Below are 22,949 nucleotides of genomic sequence, written 5' to 3' on the forward strand. Positions count from 1 at the left end.
ATGACTTGGAAAACAAGTTATAAGACATATGCCAAGGAACAGATTAATCCTGTTCTGATTCATGTAAAAATACATGAGGATTACATGTTGGCTGTGGACTCTGAGGTCCCATTCACCGTGACCTCACTTTCTGCTGATCCCCCACAGCTGCTTGTCCTTACACTATTAGAATTATTCTTTGTCTTAGACTTTCCTACCCCACCCTGTCTATAGCATGGCACTGACTCGTTTACTCACTTTCAAGGTCTGATGAGATTGTGACCTAAAGTATTAATACAGTGGTTTTCCACCAATACTGTTTAACCTGCTTAATCTTTTTCACATTTCTTAAACTTAATCAAATTTTCAGCATTTGTCATTTTGATTTTCAAGGACATTTCTGCTTCCACACCATTTTTAGACACTAATTCTAGTCCACCACCATCTCCAATGCATCTTCAATCATGTTATCAAATTTTTTATAACGCAATTATTAAATACAAGGGTTCACATACTTTTTCCAGCCTGACTGAATGATTAAACATTGTGTTCAAAAAAGACATGAAAAGTATAATTGTTTGCGTGTTATTAGTTTAGGTAGATCGTGTTCGTGTATATTATGACTTGGAGATCAGACCACATTTTATGAGTAATTAATGCAGAAAACCAGGTAATTGTAAGGGGTTCACAAACTTTTTCTTGCAATTGTATTTAGAGATACAGCATGGAATAGATCCTTTTGGTCCTTCGAGCTGCGCCACCAGCAACCCACTGATTTACTCTACCCTAATCACTGGACATTTTATAACATTGCAATAAGATTGAAACAGTACAGAAAAAATATAAAAGATGTTATCAGGACTCAAGGATCTGAGTTACAAGGAAAGATTGATTAGGCTAGGACTGTATTCTTTAGAACATTAGATTGAGAGATTGATAGAGGTATACAAAATTATGAGGGGTATAGGTAGGGTAAATGCAAGCAGGCTTTTGTCAGAAGTTAGGCAAGTCTAGAAATAGAGATCATAGGTAAAGGGTGAAAGGTGAAATATTTAAGGGGAACCCAAAGGGGAACTTCTTCACTCAGACATTGGCAAAAGTGTGGATCAAGCTGCCAGTGGCACAGTGGATGTGGGTTCAATTGCAACATTTAAGAAATGTTTGGATAAGTACATGGAAGCAAAGGGTATCAAGGGCAATAGTCCAGATGTGGGTTAATGGGACTAGGCAGAATAACATTTCAGCATGAACTAGATGGACTAGAGGGCCTTTTTCTGTGCTGTAGTGCTCTATGACTATGACTCTAATACTAAGCAGATAATTACAGATTTGGAGTGTCTTCAAAACTAAAGATTCATAGAGAGGCACTGGCCTCAGTGGCAGAATACTTGGTCTATTTAAAAAGTGAAAACTTCTGGTTATAAAGAAATACATTGTTTTTTTTCAAGCAATGTAACTGATATACAGTATTTATTCTGTTACAAATCATTTAGCCTATACCAACAACTGAACTCTGAAGAAACCAAGTTATGGTCAAATGGTGCACACAAAAATGCTGGAGGGACTCAGCAAGCCAGGCAGCATTTATGGAAAAGAGTAAACAGTTAACGTTTCAGGCTGAGATCCTTCATCAGGACCATTCATCATGGTCAAACAGACTTCTGAAAAATTAGTTTAAAATAATTGCCATTTATTCTGTGGATGTCCATTCTTAGTTCCACGATTTTTTTAAATTATATTTAGAACTTCTGCATTTTGATTGATTGCCAGGTGATGTATGAAAGTCAGGCAGATGAAAATCCCTTCTACGTAAAAAAAACACCACACACATGCATGCTCAAAAAATGGTTGCAATTACCAACATTCATGATGTCACAGGTGAGGAAGGACACATCAGCTGACAAGCAAACAGCTTTCTGCTCCATTAAAATTAACAAACAGAGAATAAGATAAATGGGAGTGTTCAATTGCTGTTGTAACTTTCTACACTGGTATGCATATCTTTTTTTTGTAATTTATTTTTATTGAAGTTCATCATCAAAACTTTCCATAAGATGTATTTCAGATACTGTACATATATATCATTTAGTAATATTTGTCACAAATCTCCACATATTTATCTGAGGTATACACTTATAGAAAGGAGAGGAAAGAAAGAACAGTCAAAAGAAGAAAACTATGTACAAAGTAGGGAGTGATCTTTTTTTAACAACATATTCGTTGACTTGTGAGAATAAAATCAGGTCTATGAGGTGTTATGTAGTTAAACCATTTTTCTCAGTATGAATCAAATTGTTCCAACTTATGATTAACAGATGCTGTTATCACAAGATCACAAGACAAAGGAGCAGTAGGCCATTCAGCCCATCGAATCTTCTCCGCCACTCCACTATGAGCTATACCATTCTCCCATCTAGTTCCAATTTCCGGCCTTTTCCCCATATCCCTTGATACCCTGACTAATTAGATACCTGTCAATCTCCTCCTTAAACACCCTCAATGATTGGGCCTCCACAGCTGTATGTGGCAACAAATTCCATAGATCCACGGCCCTCTGGCTAAAAAAATTTCTCATCTGTTTTAAATGGGTACCCTCTAATTCCAAGACTGTGGTCTCTTATCCTGGACTCACCCACCAAGAGAAACAGCCTTTCCGCATCTACTCTGTCCAAACCTTTCAACATTCAAAATGTTTCTATTCTTCTCCATTTTGTAAATGTCCATTGTAATTTCCATCCATACATTTAAAGCTGGGCTCTCCGGTGATAACTATTTCCTGGTAAGGGTCTTCCTGGAAGGTGGAGGGGGGGCGGGGACCTAGAGGATGGGCAAGGAGTTACATCGACTATAGCTCAGCATTTAATACCATCATTCCCACAGTCCTGATTGAGAAGTTACAGAACCTGGGTCTCTGTAGCTCCTTCTGCAACTGGAAAGACCACAGTCTGTGCGGATTGGTGATAACATATCCTCCTTGCTGTCGATGAACAGTGGTGCACCTTGGGTGTGTGCTTAGCCGACTTCTCTGCTCTCTGTATCAACATGACTGTGTGGCTAGGCATAGCTCAAGTATCATCTGTAAACTTGCTGATGATACAACCATTGTTGGTAGAATCTCAGGTGGTGACGAGAGAGTGTACGGGAGTGAGATATGCCAAATAGTGGAGTGCTGCCACAGCAACAATCTGGCACTCAACATCAGTAAGACGAAAGAACTGATTGTGAACTTTGTGACGTAGGTGCTTGCGTTGTCCAGGTGGTCTAAAGCCGTGTGGAGAGTCATTGAGATTGCGTCTGGCGTTGACCTATTGTGGCGATAGGCAAATTACTCTGTCTATACCACTCAATTTTATCAAAATTATCAAATTTCCCCTTGTTCTCCTATCCCCAAGATGTAGATGCACACTTTCTTAGTAGCCTACAGACATGGGTAAGGTATCTTGTATATTGGGGGAGGGGTTGCTGGGAAATAGAGATGAAAGGGTAGTTTTGCTGCCCATTTAGTTAGAACCCTTTTAGACATTTTCCCCTGGGACAGATCTTTGTTCAGGAAGAACCCCCTCCAAAAAAAAAGTGTGTGTATGTATCCGGAATTGTTAAATACTGGACAAACATGGGAAAGTGAAAATAGCCTTCATAAAAATGAGATTCAGTCTTTAAAGAAAAAGCATGTCCATATGCAACTTATAAACAGTAATCAAACAAGGATGATTGCTTGTAAAGATGGCAGGCTACCGGTTCATTGTAGATCACATAACTTCTGGAAACTGATAAAATAATCTGCACTCACACTTGTACAGAAATCCCTTCAGAACCCCTGCTTGCTATGCTGCATAAAGACAGACCTTTTACATTCACAATTCGAATCTCTAAGTGACTCAATCAAAATCACATCGAGCTAGTCAGAGAGAGAAAAATAAACTTTGTTAAAAGGAAATCTCCCAACTGTTTTTTTTAAGCTATGCCACAGGATTTTTCAAAGCATAAATCTACTGTTAAGAGCAGCATAAACCAATGGAATTTTCTCAAATGTGTACTGGAGTGCCGGACTAGATTACTTGCAGTGTGTTAACCCACAATACAGGCTAGAACACTGCTGTCTAAGCCAAAGTAATAGCAATTTTTATTTGTGGGTTCACTTCAGTTTAAGTTTTACAGTCATCTTTGAAGTTCTTTTTGGGAATGAGGATTATTGCTTGGAAGGGGAAAGCAGAGAAAACAAAAGCAGAAACTAGGAATCAAAGGAAAAGGATATCACAAGAATCTGAAAAGGGTATGAAGAGGTCAACAGACAATTACGATCACAAATGTTTGGTTGCAATCATTTTCCATGTTGCTTTTTTAAATAGAGAGAATATATTCATAAAATTGAGGATGACAGCTGCTGAATCCTGCTTCTTCATATTCGTTTACACATTGACTCTGTTATGACTATTTATTTCAAATGTGACAGAGGATATGCAAATATATTGGCAAAAATCACACAGCTAAACAGAAATTTTTTCTCTATTTTATAATCAGGTACAATATTTGGTTCTCTACATAACAAAACTGAGTAGCTGGACATGAGTCAAAAGACAATAATATAAGAAATAAGACCAGGTAAAGCTAATAAACCAAGGTTTAGACATCAAGCTTAAGCTTAGTTTACATTCTATTATTTGCAAATAATAAGTCTATTTTTATATTTATAGAACTTAAATAATTTAAGTATCGATTATTTTTGATTACCTGTGCATTAATTTTGAGGTTACTGACCATAATTTCATACTAATGGACACATTCCTACTACATTCTATTCCTGTAAGGGTATACATTGCACATAGCAAGGAATAAGGTCATGGATGTAATCGAATCTTGAGTCTTGTTTGGTACTTACAGGCTACACAGGCCAATTTAAGAAAACCCAAATATAGATCATGACTTAAGGTTATTTTGTTGCCTGGTTGCAAGAGATAAGTGAATGATTTGATTCAATTAAGTACAGAAGAGTTAGTTGGAAACAATTTAAAACAAGATACCTCATCAGACTGAAGTATAGAATCAAAAAATAAGTGGCTTAGCACACTGAAGCTGTTACTTTTAGTTTAGAAAATAAACAGTGGAAGATAAAGGGCACTTTATTCTTTCCTTCTGGGAGAATACAAGGGAAAGAAGGTAACGTCTCTTTTATTATCCATTTTTAGAACGTGGGCATCAATCACCAATAAATCTAGTATTTGCTGCTCATCCAGTTGCCCTTAAAGTAGTGCTGAACTGTCATTTTGAACTACTGTCTTCCTGATGATGGTATTTTTCTAGTGTTGTTGGGTGGACAGTTCTAGGATTTAAACCCAGTAGCAACAAAAGGGCTGTATGTTCAAATCTGTAAAAACACTGAAAGCTATCTATATGTTGTACAAATCAAGCACTGGCTGCACCATGTGCTTAATGGAGGCAGCTGAGCATTCAGCAGATGCTGTTGGTGTACTGTAGAACAGGACAGGAGTGGTTAGGATGGTGCACGAGCCAATCAAACCAGATGATTTGCCCTGGGTTGGTTTAAAGCGAGTTGTGCATTGTTGATAATTCACTCATACTAGGCAAGTGGAAAAATGCCAACACACTCCTAATGTTTCCTGTAAATACTGGAAGTGCTTTGGTAAAGCCATACATCATGTCACAGCCTCTAACCTCTATGTGGCTAGCTGGTTCACTTAATGTTCTGAGTAATGTTGACCATCTTTACAATATAGACAGCAAGGAACAGCAATGATGATATCTACATTACAATTATGCTGTTCTTAGGCAACAACGGACACAAAGCAAGTCCGTCTTTACATTGAAAGCTACTATCAATGGGTTTTACACGGACTGGTGATCCAAGTTGTCCTATTCCATTGTGTCTAGTTTATGGCAAACAACTTACAAATACAGCAATGACTCCATCAAAATTGAAAAGACACTCAACTACAAGCCATAGCCATATGACATGTAAAAGTGCTGATTATTTTAAATGGCTATTGGAAACAGTAAAGTTTTCGTTAAAAGTCACAGTAAAAAGACTTAGGAAGTTAGCTATTTAGTAGCAGAACTTGTTACCCAGAAAAGGAAAAGTCACACAGTTATTGAGAACCCAATGATGCCAGCATGTAAATTTATAGTGTGTAAAATGCTGGGACAAGATGCAATATGAGAAATTGAAAAGGTTTCACTCCAAGTCGATGTACTGATAGGAGATTAAATGATGCTGAAGAGATTTTGTTAGATAAACTGAAAAACAACAGCTTCTCTATCCAGTTTGACGAGTCAACAGATTTCACCAATAAAGTGTAGCATTTGTAAGATTTGTAAATGGTGACATTCAAGAAAACTTTCTGATGCAAAGAGCTGCCTGAAACAAGCAAAGGCCAAGATATATTTAATGTTTTGTCTTCATATCTGGAAACAAAAAGTCTATTTTGGAGGATCTGTGTTGGCATCTGTACTGATGGTGCCCCATCAATAGTTGGCTCCATGAGAGGTTTTGTATTTTCTTGTAAAACAAAATTCTGACGTTGTCACAACACACTGCTTCAACATTGTCAATAAATTTTCCATGTTGTAAATAGCAATAATTAAAATCTTTACTTAAATCTACTCAGCCTATCTTTAGAAAAATTAAATCCCATTTTAGCTTAAACTAGTTATGTAACAGAAACTTATTATGTTTGTCTAATAAGTTTTTAAAATTTTGAAGGGGAAAGAGATGAATTTCAGGAAAGGGAAGCTACCTGTTTTTTCCCCCAAGAAAGGTTGGCTAAAATTTCATTCTCTACTCAAGAGCATCAACAATTATTTTTGGATTATTTTATCTACAGGTTACTGATCACGCTAAGGTACCATGAGTTGTAGATAATTCTTTCTTTCTTTCTTTTTAAAAAAACGCAGGGGGTCCTGAGATCTGAAAATTATTTCAAGCGTTCCTCCAGGGTAAAAAAAAAGTTGAGAAAAGCTGCTTTAATGAATAGGAAAGAAATCTGAGCCATGAACAATTTAGGGAACACATAATGGATGAGATGACACTTCAGAATCAGATTTATTATCACCAGCATGTGTCCTGAAATTTGTTAACTTAGCAGTAGCACATTACAATAAATGATAATATAGAAAGAAATAAGTAAATTACAGTAAGCATATGTGCATATTAAATAGCTAAATTAAAAAGTGAAAAAATAGAAAACAAAACATTTAGGAATTTTATGGTAGAGGGGAAGAAGCTGTTCCTGAATCGATGAGTGTGTGCCTTCAGGCTTCTGTACTTCCTTCCTGATGGTAACAAGACAGCATGTTCTTTCTGAGGCACCACTCCTTGAGGATGTCTTAGATAGTACAGTGGCTAGTACCCAAGATAGAGCTGACTAATTTTACAACTTTCTGTAGGTTCATTAGCTGACTAATTTTACAACTTTCTGTAGGTTCTTTTGGTCCTGTGCAGTAGCCACGCCCCCCCCCCCCATACCAGACAGTGATGCAGCCTGTCAGAATACTCCCCACAGTACATTTATAGAAGTTTCTGAGTGTATTTGTTGACATATCACATCTCCTCAAACTCCTAATGAAGTATAGTCGCTGTCTTGCCTTCTTTATAACTGCATCGATATGTTGGGACCAGGTTAGGTCCTCAGAGATCTTGACACCCAGGAACTTGACACTGCTCACTCTCTCCACTTCTGATCCCTCTATGAGGATTGGTATGTGTTCCTTCATCTTACCCTTCCTGAAGTCCACAATCAGCTCTTTCATCTTACTGATGTTGAGTGCAAGGTTATTACTGCAACACCACTCCACAAGTTGGCATATTTCACTCCTATACGCCCTCTCGTCTCCATCTGAGATTCTACCAACAATGGCTGTATCATCAGCAAACTTATAAACTATACTTAGCCACACAGTCATGGGTTGCAAGGGGGAAGGAAAGTAGAGCAGTGGGCTGAGCACACACACCTCTTAAGAAAGTCAAAAGTTTCTCAGAGTTCTGGTGTAATTACAAGACAGTTTCCAACTACAGATTGAAACTATAACCCAGAACCTTATGGTGTTGTACCACAGAAATTGCCCCACTCCATCACAATCATCTTCCACCAAGAGGACTATTCGCCTTAAATATGGATACTCACTCGGTCACACAAGGATTCCAAGAAGTGTCAGTAACCCAACTAAAATTGCAAAAGATGCACTGATATGTTAATTAGCCACAGGTTAGTACAAGTCTTCGTTAATGTTAGATCTTAGTTAGAATTAATTAGAATAGATCTGTACTACAATTTAAAGCATGCCAGACTGCAGAATGCTAATTTGAGCTTCAACCTTCTGTAAAAGTGGAACAACAAGAAAAGCATGCACAGACTGCTTCCCATTTTGACTTATACAAAATCATTTCTGAGAAAAATGCTCCTTTAATATAATCAAGAATATACTACTTAGCAACAGCAGACCACAGGGGAGAAATGGTAAAAATAACCAGTGAAATAACAATACTGTAGGTAATATACAAGATCCTGTAAGCAACATGTACACAATTATTACATATATGAAGGGAACAACTTTTATCCACTTGCAAGAGGGGAGCAGTAACATTAATTCTGTATAATCCAAAATACATCTTTAATCTTCCAAACATCCTTCCACATTCTCTCAGTGGTAATGTTTGTGATTGATTTGAAAATGACTTCTGGACTCAGGTAGCCAGCAGAGAAATAATAACATAACTCATTTTTAAGAAAAGCTTGTCCACTTTAAGCTCCTCTCATAAGGAAAGACAATACTTAAATATGAAAAAGTGTTCCATTTTATCAGTAATTTGGGTAATGGCTCATCACTTACAAATGAAAGTGACCAGCTGAAAACCAAAATCCCATCTAAATGTTCAAAAGTTTTTATGATACAAATTTTAATTATTCTGTCTTATTTTTTGTACCAATGCTCATAATGAAATGCACAGATTCATCGCTCAAAACAGTTAATATCTTAAAACTATTGGCCTTACTTCAATCTACCTTTCACCATCCAAAATAAATTTTCCAATATTTGCAGGAATGCCTAGGAATCTCTCTTACTTCTCAAGCTCACATTAATAAGAGCATCCAAATCAAGACAGTGAAATTTGGTAGACTTTCACTTAAGCCAACTGTCCTCAACTAAAACAATAGTATAAAGAGTCTAAACGCAAACAACAGGAATTCTGCAGATGCTGGAAATTCAAGCAACATACATCAAAGTTGCTGGTGAACGCAGCAGGCCAAGCAGCATCTGTAGGAAGAGGTGCAGTCGACGTTTCAGGCCGAGACCCTTCGTCTGTCCTGACGAAGGGTCTCGGCCTGAAACGTCGACTGCACCTCTTCCTACAGATGCTGCTTGGCCTGCTGGGTTCACCAGCAACTTTGATGTATGTTGTATAAAGAGTCTATTTGGAGGGTATTTCTTATTTGTAAATCATTTTGCAAGAAGTTAAATGAAAATACAAGTTCAAGTTTGCAAAATAATGTAATCCATTGCAACCTTCTTTTTAAAAAAGGCTGATTAAATCTGCAATATTCTAAATCTTTATATTGAAATAATGGATTTACAACTATTTTCTATGTAGTTACAGATACCTGACTGGAATGCAAAACAAATTTCATAAGACTGGAAAATATTTCCCTGTTCTGGAAAAAGTATCAAAAATCGTCAAACCCAAGGAGGGCGAGACAGGAATCTCAAATTTAATACATTTTATGGATGAAAACTGCGAAGTAGATTAGTCATCAAAAGAATTGGTATTAAGAGACTATGTTAATTATTCCTACATTATGAAGCTAAGATATTACTGATTTACACTTGTTGACAATCTCCTGTTTTTGGTAACCTCAATGAAGCATTTTTCATTGTTTTACATCACATGCTGTGGCAGACAAAACAATGATAAGTCTTCAAGAAACAACTAGCACCAATTTGTAAATAGCTCAGAAGGAAGTACAAAGAAGGAAGAAATTGAAATACTTAAGTTGGAACAAGTAATAAAACAAAATTAATATTTTGTACTCAGGGAGAAACAGTGAGCAAAACTATAAGCAATTAACATGACTCACAACTTTTAATCTAAGATGCATACATCAGGATGCTCTTCAACTACAGCTTTGCATTATCATCCCTTCTAAACTCAATGTTTTAAGACTCCGGCCTCAATATCTCCTCGTGCAATTGAATCCTCAATTTCCTCACTTGCAGACCCCAGTCAATTATAGTACCACAATCTCCGTCAGCACAGGTGCATCACAAGGCTGTGTGCTTAGCCCCTACTCTACTCGCTTTATACTTATGACTGTGAGGATAAACACTGCTTTAATGCCATGTTTAGTTTGCCGACGACACTGCTGTCATTGGATGAATCAGAGGTGGTGACAAATCAGCGTTTAGCAGGGAGACTGAAAATCTAGCTGAGTGGTGGCACAACAAACTCTCACTCAATTTCAGTAAGACCAAGGAACTGATTATTGACCTCAGGAGGAAGAAATTGGAGATCCATGAGCCAGTCCACAGAGGGATCAGAGGTGGCAAGGGTCAGCAACTTTAAATTCCTTCGTGTTATCACTTCAGAGGACCCGTCTTCAGTCCAGCACATAAATGTCATTAGGAAGAAAGCACCGCAGCACCTCTACTTCCTTAGTTTCTGAAGATTTGATACAACATCAAAAACTTTACAAACTTCTATAGATGTGTGGTGGAGAGCATCATGGTTGTATCATGGCCTGGTATGGAACCATCAATGCTCTTGAACAGAAAAGCCACAAAGAGTAGTGCATACTACCCGGTTCATACGGGTAAAGTCCTCCTAACCACTGAACACTGTCGCAGAAAAGCAGCATCCATCAAGAGCCCCCACAATCCAGGCCATGTTCTCTTCTTGCTGTTCCCATCAGGAAGAAAGTACAGAAGCCTTAGGTCCCACACCACCAGCTTACCCCTCAACCAACAGGATCTTAAACCAGAGGGATAACTTCATTTAACCCCTCACTGAACTGTTCCCACAACCTTTAGACTCACTTTCAAGAATTCTTCATCTCAGGATCTCGATGTTATTTAATTATTATCTTTTGTATTTGCAAAGTTTGCCATCTTTTGCACATTAGTTGTTTGTTCGACCTGGTGGGTGCGGTCTTTCATTGATTCTATTGTATTTCTTGGATTTACTGTGTATGCCAGCAAGAAAATGAATCTCAAGTTTGTATATAGTAACATACAATAATAGACTTACACTGAACTTTGAACTGCTACTATAATAATATCACCCTGATATAATAATGTTTCAAATTTACAATGCTTACTTCACTTAATATGCGATACATTTCAGAGTCACTAACATTTCAAATCTTAAACTGCTAATATTTCATAGATCATTTTTACCCTTGAACATAGGTAGCATTGTGCTTGGTACTATATGGGCAAAGACTGAAAATTGGTTGGCTTATAGAATAAATAAGCCTTTTTCAGGATGGCAGGCAGCAGCTTGTAGGGTGTTGCAGCAATCAGTGCTTGGGCCTCAACAATTCACGATAGATAAATGACTTGGCTGAGGAAACAGAATGCAACATATCAAATTCTTTCAACGACACTAAACTGGGTGGGATTGTCAACTATGAGAAGGAGGATTCAAAGCAGTTTCAAGGCAACTTTGCAAGATTGGGTAAGTGGCAGAAATATGGCATGTGCAAAAACAAGAATAAATGCAAAATTTTTTTTATGGAAAGACAAAGGCAGAATTTTATTCAATTGGTGCTAAATTGGATAAATATAATGAAACTTTGGGCTCACTGTACACAAGTTATGACTGCCAGAAACTCTAATGAATACATTACAGAAAAACTATGATTGCTATAGGAGCTCAGAGTCTTCAACAACCAAACCACTTCCTAACTCTGGATGGTGAAACTGTGAAATATTTAAGGATAAAAATAAATTTCTAAACAAATGTATCAAGAGGGCCTGGGGAGGGCAGCAGTAATATGGTACTGAAATGAATATTCAGCAACAATCAAGTTAAGTGGTAAGCAAGGGATAAGTAAGGGATCTCATGGAATATATTGCACTTGCAGCTGCAATAACATTTAACAAAATAAATGAAAGTTTATCACATTATCCAAGATTGAAAATATCCACCCCATTCACCAATGGCTCCAGCAAATACCACTCATGGGCTGCAGTGATGCTAGAAAGTTTATGAACCTTTTAGAATTTTCTGTTTCTGCATTAAGTATGACCTAAAATATGATCAGATCTTAATGCAAGCCCTAAAACTAGATAGAGAACCCAATTAAATAAACACAGAAAACATTATACTTGTTAATTTGTTTATTGAGAAAAATGATCCAAACAAGTATTTGTTGCAAAAAGTATGTGAACCTCTAGATCACACATAATGCTGGAGAAACTCAGCAGGCTGGCAGAATCTATAGAAAAGAATACTGTCAACCTTTCGGGTGGGAACCCTTCGGCAGGCCTCCCAAAACGTCAACTGTACTTTTTTCTATAGATGCTGCCTGGCCTGCTGAGTTCCTCCAGCATTTTGTGTGTGTTAACTGAACAACAATGGTGTGCAGGGCAGGATTGCAGGGCAAAAACCACTACTCTCCAAGAAGAACATGGCTGCCCATCTAAAGTTTGCCAAAGACCACACTGATAAGCCAGAAGGCTATTCGAAGAATGTTCTGTGGATGGATGAATTCAAAATAGAACTTTTTGGCTTAAATGAGAAGTGTTATGTTTTGCGAAAAGCAAACAATACATTACAGCACAAGAACCTCATCCCATCTGTGAAACATGGTGATGGCAGTGTCATGGTTTGGGTCTGCTTTGTTGCCTCAGGACCAGGATGACTTACCATCATTGATGGAACTATGAATTCTGAATTATACCAGCAAATTCTACAGGAAAATGACAGGGTATCTGTCTGTGAACTGAAGCTCAAGAGAAAGTGGGTCATGCAGCAAGACAACTACCCTAAACACACAAAACAGTCTACCAAAGTATAGTGAAAGCAGCAGAAATTTCATGTTTTGGAGTGGCTGAGTCGAAGGCCTGACCTTAATCTTATAGAAGGACCTGAAGAAAGCAGTTCATGCAGGGAAGCCCACCAACATCCCAGAGTTGTAGTAGTTTTGTAAGGGAGAATGGCCTAAAATTCCTCTAAGCCTATGTGCAGGACTGATCAACAGTTACCAGAAACATTCGGTTGAAGTCATTACTGTACAAGGGGGTCAGATACTTTTCCAACGAATACATGTAATATTGGATAATTTTTCTCAATCAATAAATGAACAAGCATAATGTTTGTGTTAATTGATTGGGTTCTCTTTATCTAGCTTTAGGACTTATGTGAAGATCTGATCCTATTTTAGGTCATATTTATTCAGAAATAGAGAAAATTCTACAGGGTTCACAAACTTTCTAGTACCCCTGTATATTACAGCAAAGGTCCCCAACCCTTTCGGCACCGTGGACCGGTTTAATATTGACAATATTCTTGCGGACCAGCCAACAGGGGTGGTGGTGTTAATCACGACCGGAATACAGGTGACATCTATCAGTGGCTAATGCACTCAATTTCGTTTCTAAGAGGGTTTATCTAACAAATTAAACACACAGCGCATATTTTCCTCACATGAATATAGTGATAAGTCAATTATAAGTCATAAGGGGGTTCCTTATGTTCAGTCTATTCTGCAATTTAGTTTTTGTTGCGTTCATTGCAGAAAACCCTGCTTCGCAGAGATATGACGTTGGAGATGGAAGCAACGTTTTCAGTGCTTTCGTGGCTATCTCAGGATATTCAGCCTTGACTTGATCCAGAATGCCGGCAGAGATGTTATGTCAAACATACTTTTCAGCCCACCGTCATTTGCAAGCTTGAGGAGTTGATCATCTTCCCGCACTGACATAGATGATTCACCGGGGACATTCACAAATGGGTCACAGACCCATTCCCTTGCACGTCTTGGGTCATTTGCGGTTGGGAAGTAACGCTCGAATTCTGTCGACAGCGAAGATAGGTGTTCGCACACCAGGTATGAGCCTCAGTCTCTCCCAAATTCCCAACTAATATTGGGAACATGTCAAATATGCCCCTGTCCACTTGCCATCCCCACAGTTCCAGTTTGGCTGTGAAAGCAGACACTTTATCTGCCATCTAGAAGACAGTTGTCATTCTCCCCTGAAGTGACAAATTGAGTTCATTGAGCAGGTTGAAGATGTCACACAGATAAGCGAGTTTTGCTATCCACTCATCACTGAAGTGTGCTGCCAGTGGTGACTTTTTTCTTGAAAGAAATCTCTGCAGCTGTTCTCTTAACTCAAAAACCTGGCCAAGGCTCTCCCCCTTGATAGCCACCTGACTTCAGTGTGTAAGAGAAGTGTTTGTGCTTTGCATCCATTTCCTCGCAAAGCTGCTCAAACAGACGTGAGTTAAGGGCTTTTGCTTTGATGTGATTGATAACTTTAACAACGTCACTCAATACGCTGTTAAGGTCAGGTGACATTTTTCGGCTAGCCAGCATTTCCCTGTGTGTGACACAGTGTGTAAACTGGCACTCAGGAGCACCTCTTTGACTCGGGTAGTGAAACCAGACTCGTTAAGCAGTTCCAACAGCTGTGCTTCGATGTCCTCCGCTATGTCATCATTTCTCCTTGAAACTGTGGTAGCTGAAAGAAAAACCTGTGCTATCTTGTTAGCTGCAGCTTCTCCCAACAGTTCACAGCACACGTCCTTGGCAGCAGGTAGAATCAATTCTTCACCAACAGTGAAAGGCTTCTTAGCCTTAACAATACGCTGGCTACTAAATATGACGCTCTCAGAACAGCAGCATTTGTGGGGGTGGTGGCTCTCAGTACTTGCTCCTGTCCCGCTTGCTTACGTTTTTCCCGCTCAAAAAACTCAACGGTTTGTCTTTAAGTGCAGGGTGCTTGGACTCAAGGTTCCGAAGCAGTTTTGAGGGCTTCATTGCCTCATTAGACAGCTTGTCTCCGCATATCACACACGGGGCTTAGAGCGTGCGAGTCACCAGTCGCAATAAAGCCATATTTTATGTACGACTCGTCGTATTTTCTGTTGAAGGAAGCTTTCTTTTTTTCGCAGTCTTGGCCTCAGCTGTCTCTGCGTTATCATCATCGTTAGGCCTTTTACGTACCCTACCATCTCTTCCAAAGAACTCTCAAGCCACGTTTGTTTTTTACTCATCAAGTCGTTGCAGGTTAGTGACCTCGCGTGACGTGACAGAGAATGAAGAAAGGTGCAGCTGACTCACCGTTTCCTCTCGGCCAGGTAGCACATGCTTTGCGGCCCGGTGGTTGGGGACCACTGCATTACAGTGACCCATCTTAGCAACTTTAGCACCACCTTCCAAATTCCACTGCGGTTGATACAAGAAACATTCATGTTCCCTTCCAAGTTAATAATTATTGCCAATCCTTCATCACTAATTTTAACATCACAACAATGTAGACTGCCTACCAAACTGTTCAAAGAGCATATTCACTATCACACAAAGCTGCTCATGAGTGCCAAAATATTAAAGAACAATTTGCAAAATAGAATATTTAATTTATGTTTTTCATTTATTTAGAGATACAATGTGGAATAGGCCCTTCCGGCCCTTCCAGCTGCATTGTTCAGCAACCCCCAATTTAGCCCTAGCCTAATCACAGGACAATTTATGATGACCAATTAACTTACTAACCAGTATGTACTTTGACAACGGGAGCAAACCAGAATGCCCGAAGAGCCACACATTACACAGGGAGAACATACAAACTTCTTACAGAGGACACCAGGATTAAACTCCGAACTCCCAACACCCCAAGTTGAAAGTGTTGTGCTAATGGCTATGTTACCGTGGCACCCATAATTGGAATATATTCCAACAATAGCAGAAATGCTTATATCCTGAAAGTGAATTCAAAAAAGGTAGTCCAAGTCATTTTCACTGACATCCAGTATCTTTCAATCTCGTAATGCTGATTTGACATATGCAAATATGGCTAGTTTGCAGTCAGAATGGATAATGAGCAATAATCAGAAAATGTGAAGCTAATACACTGAAAAATTAAGGAAAGTCTAATTCATAAAACAGAGTGACCATTAACATTTTAAATTATTCAACAATAAATTGAAAATGGACTTTGATTTCTTCATGCAAACACAAGGAATTCTGCAGATGCTGGAAATTCAAACAACGCACATCAAAGTTGCTGGTGAACACAGCAGGCCAAGCAGTATCTCTAGGAAGAGGTACAATTGACATTTTGGGCCTAGACTCATCGTATGGTTTGATTTAATAAGTTTGATTTCTTCAGTCACTGTAACAATCGACAATCTTTTCAATGCATTTGCAATATCTGAAAATTAATATTGATAAATGATACCCATTTTATCAACATAAATCTTGTTGCAACTTTCTTCCTAAACTTTTCGGCTCTCCTACTAATATACAAACAAACTTGATTACCTCAATATCTAGTAAACTGGTTTAATGACATTGCTCAAAGCAGTTACCAGAAAAATTAACTTTCATTTTTGTGTGGAAACTTTACCTCAAATATCATGAAGTACCTTACAACCAATGAATTACTCTGGTATATTGTTTAGTAAGGCAAACATAGCAGCAAAAACATACACAACAAAATTCTAAAGTTAACAATGAAATGTATAACCTACTAATTTGTCTTGGTACTGTTGGCTTGCAGATGTTGAATTAATGACCAGAATATCAGGAAAAATCACTTTTTTTTTGGAAAACATTTTGCATTTTCACCAGATTTATCTAAACAGGCAGGCAAGACCTCAGCTAATGACTCAACAACAGGCACACAACACCTCTGACGATGCAGCACTCTTGTTACAACTCCAATTTGTTAGCCTACTTTTATGTTTAAATCCTGAAAAGAAAGGATTCAGAATCATGATAATCTAATTCAAAAATAAGTCTATTACTCAGGCAAGCTAATATTTAGTCTGCTACTGCTATAATCCATAATCAAGTGTCAAACAGGGATTAAGTACAAGCACCTTATAAATTTGTGCTGTTCTTAAATTGCAAAACAGTGCACAGATTTAAGCTTTAAATTCATCATGAAAATTTTTAATAATAAGTAACAATTTTAATATAGATTACTCATCTTCTGTAACATCCCAAAAGTTACTTAGTCAAATCAAAACCTACTGGCTTTGGTCAGTGATATAGTTAATGGCAAATAAAACAAAAGCTTCTAGTGCTGCTCAGTACTGCACAGGGTATCCGCAATAGCAGGCTGTAATAAACAGACCTCTGGAAAACAGAGGTTAATAACAGTCTGACAGGAGGGGTCATCACTTCCCTGGCTATAGGGAAATTTTGTAAATGTGAAATAAGTGGACTTCCCTCAATCTAGTAACCACACAGCTCAGTAAACACTGAAATCACTGTTGCTAGCCTGGCCTCACCCCAGATATATTCTTTATCTTATTTATTCTTCACCACCTTCTCCAAAATTTAGAATTCTCAATTCTGATAACTTAATCACAATTTCCGTTCATCTTTCGTCAAATGCTATTTTTATTATTACTATAGATTAGTTTCTCACCTTAGTGAATTTCAGGTTTGCACTTCAATATAATTTTCCTTTAAGACATAACCCAAATGCAAGATTTCTAATAAATATATTTCTAAACTCGTCCAAAGTTGCATATAAATTCCATAATATTACTTTCATTATTTTCAATTTTCTAATTGGAAAAGTTATTGGGATGTTCCACAACATCAAGGATTTGACATAAATGCAAATGGTTGAGATTGTGAGATAAAATAGGACATTAAAATGGTACAAAGTAATCTTTACATCACCTTTGCTATGTCTGCAGTGACTGGAACACCTACAATTGCTGCATCAGATCTTCAAAAATCATCTGTCAATTTTTACTTCAGAAACATTTAAAAAATTAAATACCTAAATCCTCAAAAAGCTTAAAAATAACAACAGTACAAAAGCGCACAATGATAGGTCAGTCACTTCATCTAAGTGATTGATAGTGTAAAATACCATGTTAAATAATAAATCAAAGTTTGATGAATGTGCTACTTATAATCAGTTCAAAATATACAAGAAATGCCTAAAGACTTTTTAAAAAGATGACATCACTAACATGCAAGTTTGATGCTTGATAAGGAAGTGACATTCTATTCTTGATGGCACAGCAGTTCGTTATAAAAACTATAAGAAACTTTCAGACCACAGATTCATCCGACATTTGCAGGAACCTCTCCAAATTCAGACTCCACGAGAATTCACAACTATCTGCATGACGAGATTCATAATCCTTCCTGAACAAGTGGACAAACTATTATCTTTATAACTTAATATTAACTCGAAAACAACTAACAACTAACAAAGCATTCTTTCAAACTCCACCACCACAGCAGGATTTTGTTCTGGAAGTGTACAAGCCTATCCAAATGGAGAAAATCTGTACTCTTTGAACAAGATTTTAAATTACGTTGATAAGTATTAAAAACAAACAACCAAAAGCAGAGACTCCTTGTCCAAGTAAGCAGCTCTAACTGGGAAGCACGAGTTAGCAACAAACTGCTCCGCCTGTAACTCATCAATATATTAAAGTTTGGGGGTTGAAGTCAACATTAGTTGGCAAACGAGCAGATACTGAGTGTGTACAATTCCCCGCAAATCACCAAATATAGCACATCTTACGAGTCTGCACACCTGGCCTATTTCATTTCAGGGCACCACCGTTCCCTGTACATTTCCCGCAGTCTGGCCGAGGAATGGGGGGCGGGGGGTTTCATTGGAGTGGAGAGAGGAAAGGGGGCGGTTTCTGGTTGAGAATGGGCCTCTGCCAGAGTGTCTTTTTTATTTTACCTCGAACATCAGCCCCAGCAGGATCACCATTGCGACGCACGACACGATGTCCGCATGGTTTTGGATCACGAACTCATGACTGAAGACGGCCGGGTTTTTGCTTTTCTTCCTCAGACCCATAATGGCTGAAAAGCTAAACTACTTCTTTTTTTTAACCCCTAGCGTGAACAATATAAATGTATATATTTTTTTAAATCCCCTCAGCTCTTTGACGTTATGGAAGCCACGTCTTCGTTACCCGACTCCCACAACTACACAGCACTGACGCCGCCTGGCTGACAGTACCACCGACCATTCCCGACGCCAACGCCCTTTGATCGACAGCAAAGCCAGCCAATCACCGAAAGGATAGCACCTCCCACCAACGGTCTTCTGGGTTTACAAATTGTTTACTTACTGACAGCATGGACAGCCACTCACCATGAGCGCTCTCTTCCTATTGCTTACGCAAACAACCAATCATAAACGTGAAGGAAAGGAGGGCGGAGGACGGATCAACCACCTGTTCCTTGTTTTGCGCATGTTCAAATGGCTTCTCGGTGGATCGTCTGGTGAAGCACCAACTGTCAAGTCGTTAGCTGGGGCAGTGAGTCTTACATTGTAGATATATTAGGTAATTACAACAAATATCAGAAAATGTGATGATGAGACTGTTAACAATTACTTTTGTCCCTATTGTGTTGAATTCATTTTAAATAAATCAACTAGAATTAAATATATTAACATTTCACTTGTTTATCCAGTCTTTTACAAATTTCTGTATTTAAGTGGTTCTGTTGCCATAAACTCCTAGACCTTGTCAGTTTGTCATATGTGCAAGCAGCAAAGGAATTGCAAAAGGATTAATTTTGACCTTTATCTGTATTTCCTATATGTATCTGTTTTATCAACACAAGAACTTGAGAAATACGAACGGAAGTGTCCAGGGTCATGGTTAATTTACTAACCCAACAATTTCTTTTCTACACCATTGCAATATCCCCTGATACCACTAATTGTCACAACGCTACCGTTCTCTTTGAATGAAGTCTGTGACTGAGCTTCCACGCATCTCCAATTCAGAAAAAAAATTGTGAACATTCATGATCTTCTTTTTGGGGGGGAAATGGCATCAATCACAAGTGGCCAACCTCTCAATTTTATCACTATTTTCAGGTTGTTCTATTATTAATATAGATCGAGCATTTCCCCTACCACTGCTAACAGGTTAACAGATCAACAGTTCACGGTAGAGGCTAACAGCTCAACAGTTTGCTGTTTACTTTTTAACTTGCATTTGCTACCCTCAACTCCACAGAAACAATCGCATAAGCTATAGAAATTTTGAAGGTGAGAATGACAGGAGTCTCCATCATTAGAGCCATCTCTGTCAAATCTCCCTAATGTAGATTACTGGCTCTTGGGTTTGTCAGATTTTAACCTCACTAACTCTCTAACAATTGTTTAACCAAGTAATTATTTTAGTTACTTATTCTGACTGGACCCTTGGATCTCCGGTATTTTTGGCAAATTTTTATTATGTCTTCTGCAAATGCCCATAGAAAGTAATTGTTTAATTCCTCTGCCAATAGTCAGTATGACTTCACCTAACTTTGCCTTTAACGAACTCACAATTGCCTTCACTAAAGGTTTCCTTTTTATATACCTACATTTTTACAGTAAATGCCAAAGACTTCAATAGTGTTTATGTGTAGGGGGGAACCTTCACAATTCCCTGAAAATATTGACACAGGTGAATAGGGTGATGATAAAGGTATTCAATGTGCTTACCTTCATAGCCAGGGTATCGAATATCGGATTTAGGATGTCATGTTGCAATGGTACAAAACATTGGTCAGGATACATTTAGCATGTTATGTACAGTTCTGGTTACCACACTATAGGAAGGATCTGGTAGCATTAGAAATAGTGCAGAGGAGATTCAACAGGATATTGCCTAGAATGGAGGGATTTCAAAGTTCAAAGTGCATTTTACACTGCCAAGAAGGCACACCTGTGCCTTTACTTCCTGAGAAAACTAAAGAAATTTGTCCTGTCCCCTAAAACCCTCACTATTTTTTATAGATGCACCATAGAAAGCATTCTTCAAGGGTGCATCACAACCTGGTATGGAAGTTGTCCTGTCCAAGACCGGAAGAAGCTGCAGAAGATCGTGAACATGGCACAGCACATCACACAAAACAATCTTCCATCCTTGGACTCACTTTACACCACACGCTGTCAGAACAGTGCTGCCAGGATAATCAAGGACACGACCCACCCAGCCAACACACTTTTTGTCTCTCTTCCATCTGGGAGAAGACTCAGGAGCTTGAAGACTCGTACGGCCAGATTTGGGAACAGCTTCTTTCCAACTGTGATAAGACTGCTGAACGGATCCTGACCCGGATCTGGGCCGTACCCTCCAAATATCCGGACCTGCCTCTCGGTTTTTTCCACTACCTTACTTTTCCTTTTCTATTTATGATTTATAATTTAAATTTTTACTATTTATTATCGATTTGTACTCCAGGGAGCACGAAGCGCAGAATCAAATATCGCTGTGATGATTGTACGTTCTAGTATTAGTTGTTCGGCAATGGTAAAGTATAAAGTATAATTAAAGCATATATAAATTATACAACCTTGAGATTTGTCTGCTTACAGGCAGCCACAAAACAAGAAACCCAAAAGAACCCAATTTTAAAAAAAGACCAACACCCAAAGCACAGAGAGAGAAATCATGCAAACAATAAAGCAAGCAACAGCATTCAGAACAAAACTGAGTCCGTAAACCTGAAGCCCAGAGCAGGCCAATAGCCTCAGTCTCAGTTCATTAAAGACAGTGAGACAAATCACCATGAAGCTCAGTCACTAATCCCAGTGTCGGTAGAGCAGGCACAGCCTCAGGGCTGAGGAGAGCAGAGTATATGTCACAGAGCAGAACCGGCCCCAACCCTTGCCTGTGACCCCAAAACGCTGCCTTTTCAGTCTATCTGGCCTGGCATTTAAATTGCCCAAACACTGGGTTGTTGCCCACACTCAGATGGGCCCCACTGCAGTGATATGCTCCGGGCCTGGACCCCAAGTTCCAGCGCTGCTTGACCTTTCCAAATTGGACCAGCTCCCGGTTTAGGTGGACAGGCTCCAAAACAATTCTGTTCCGCTCACTCCAACTCTTTCTCTGATTCTGACTCTGTCTCAAACATGCCTCAACCTCGCTCTGACTCCATCTCACACCCGCATGACTTGGCCCTTGGATTAACCTTGCCTTCGCTTGCCTTTTCATTGTTTGCGGTGATCATTAGCGGTGGGGAAATTTAAAGGACATCTGAGAGATAAGTTTTTTCACACACTGAATGATGGTTATTTGCAGCCAGAAGATGGAGATACAATTGCAATGTTTAAAGGGCACTTGGGTTTGGATAGAACATGGAACAAGCAAAACAGCACAGGAACAGCCCCTTTGGCTGCTCTCACTATGTGCAATTTTATAAAGAACAAAAGTCCCTATGATCCCCATGTACCCTTGTTAAAACATTCATCTAATTTTCTGATCTATGTTGTGCCTAACATTACAATTATTATTTGGCGGCATATAAATTATTTGTGAGAAATGTAACCTCCCATTTTGTAAAATATGATTTTCTGTTTGTCATGCTGAGACACTTTAGTCTATTCTGAAAAACTGTCTTTCACATCGCAAATAGAAGCTGTTCCAAATACTTTAAAATGGAAGTGTTCAGTCAGTATCTATAAGTTGGTAACAATCTAATGACCATTGCTTTCTTTAAAATGAAAATAAAAAATTACATTCACAGTATTAATCATTTCACAGTTTTTAATAATTAATTTTTCTGGTGTTTCTTAGTGATCTCTTTAATCTGACTATGAGTAAAGCACTGACAGTTTCATTTTCTTGAAAATAAGGATACAGGAAATAAAAGCAGGAGTGGGCCATTTGGAAATTCATTCCTTCTCCACCATTCCAGAGAAATCATGCTGATTTTTTTTACCTCAGCACCACTGTCAAACTCCCACATAACTGTCCTCAACAACTGAAATTCCACAACCAAAGATTCACTGCAGTG

At 38.5% G+C, this 22,949-nt stretch overlaps 1 protein-coding gene across 1 annotated transcript in view; it reads right to left on the bottom strand.

The window, feature by feature from the left end:
* The window catches only part of LOC134342718 (translocating chain-associated membrane protein 1-like 1), a 119,968-nt gene extending 100,814 nt beyond the window's left edge, over positions 1-19,154 (bottom strand). Inside the window, exon 1 of the mRNA XM_063041179.1 lies at positions 18,880-19,154. Within this exon, the coding sequence (XP_062897249.1) occupies positions 18,880-18,999 (120 nt within the window). The 5' untranslated portion in view covers positions 19,000-19,154. The remainder of the gene's footprint in view (positions 1-18,879) is intronic.
* Positions 19,155-22,949: the final 3,795 nt, after the last annotated feature.

This window comes from Mobula hypostoma, chromosome 2 (genome assembly GCF_963921235.1).
Source record: "Mobula hypostoma chromosome 2, sMobHyp1.1, whole genome shotgun sequence".
NCBI lineage: Eukaryota > Metazoa > Chordata > Chondrichthyes > Myliobatiformes > Myliobatidae > Mobula > Mobula hypostoma.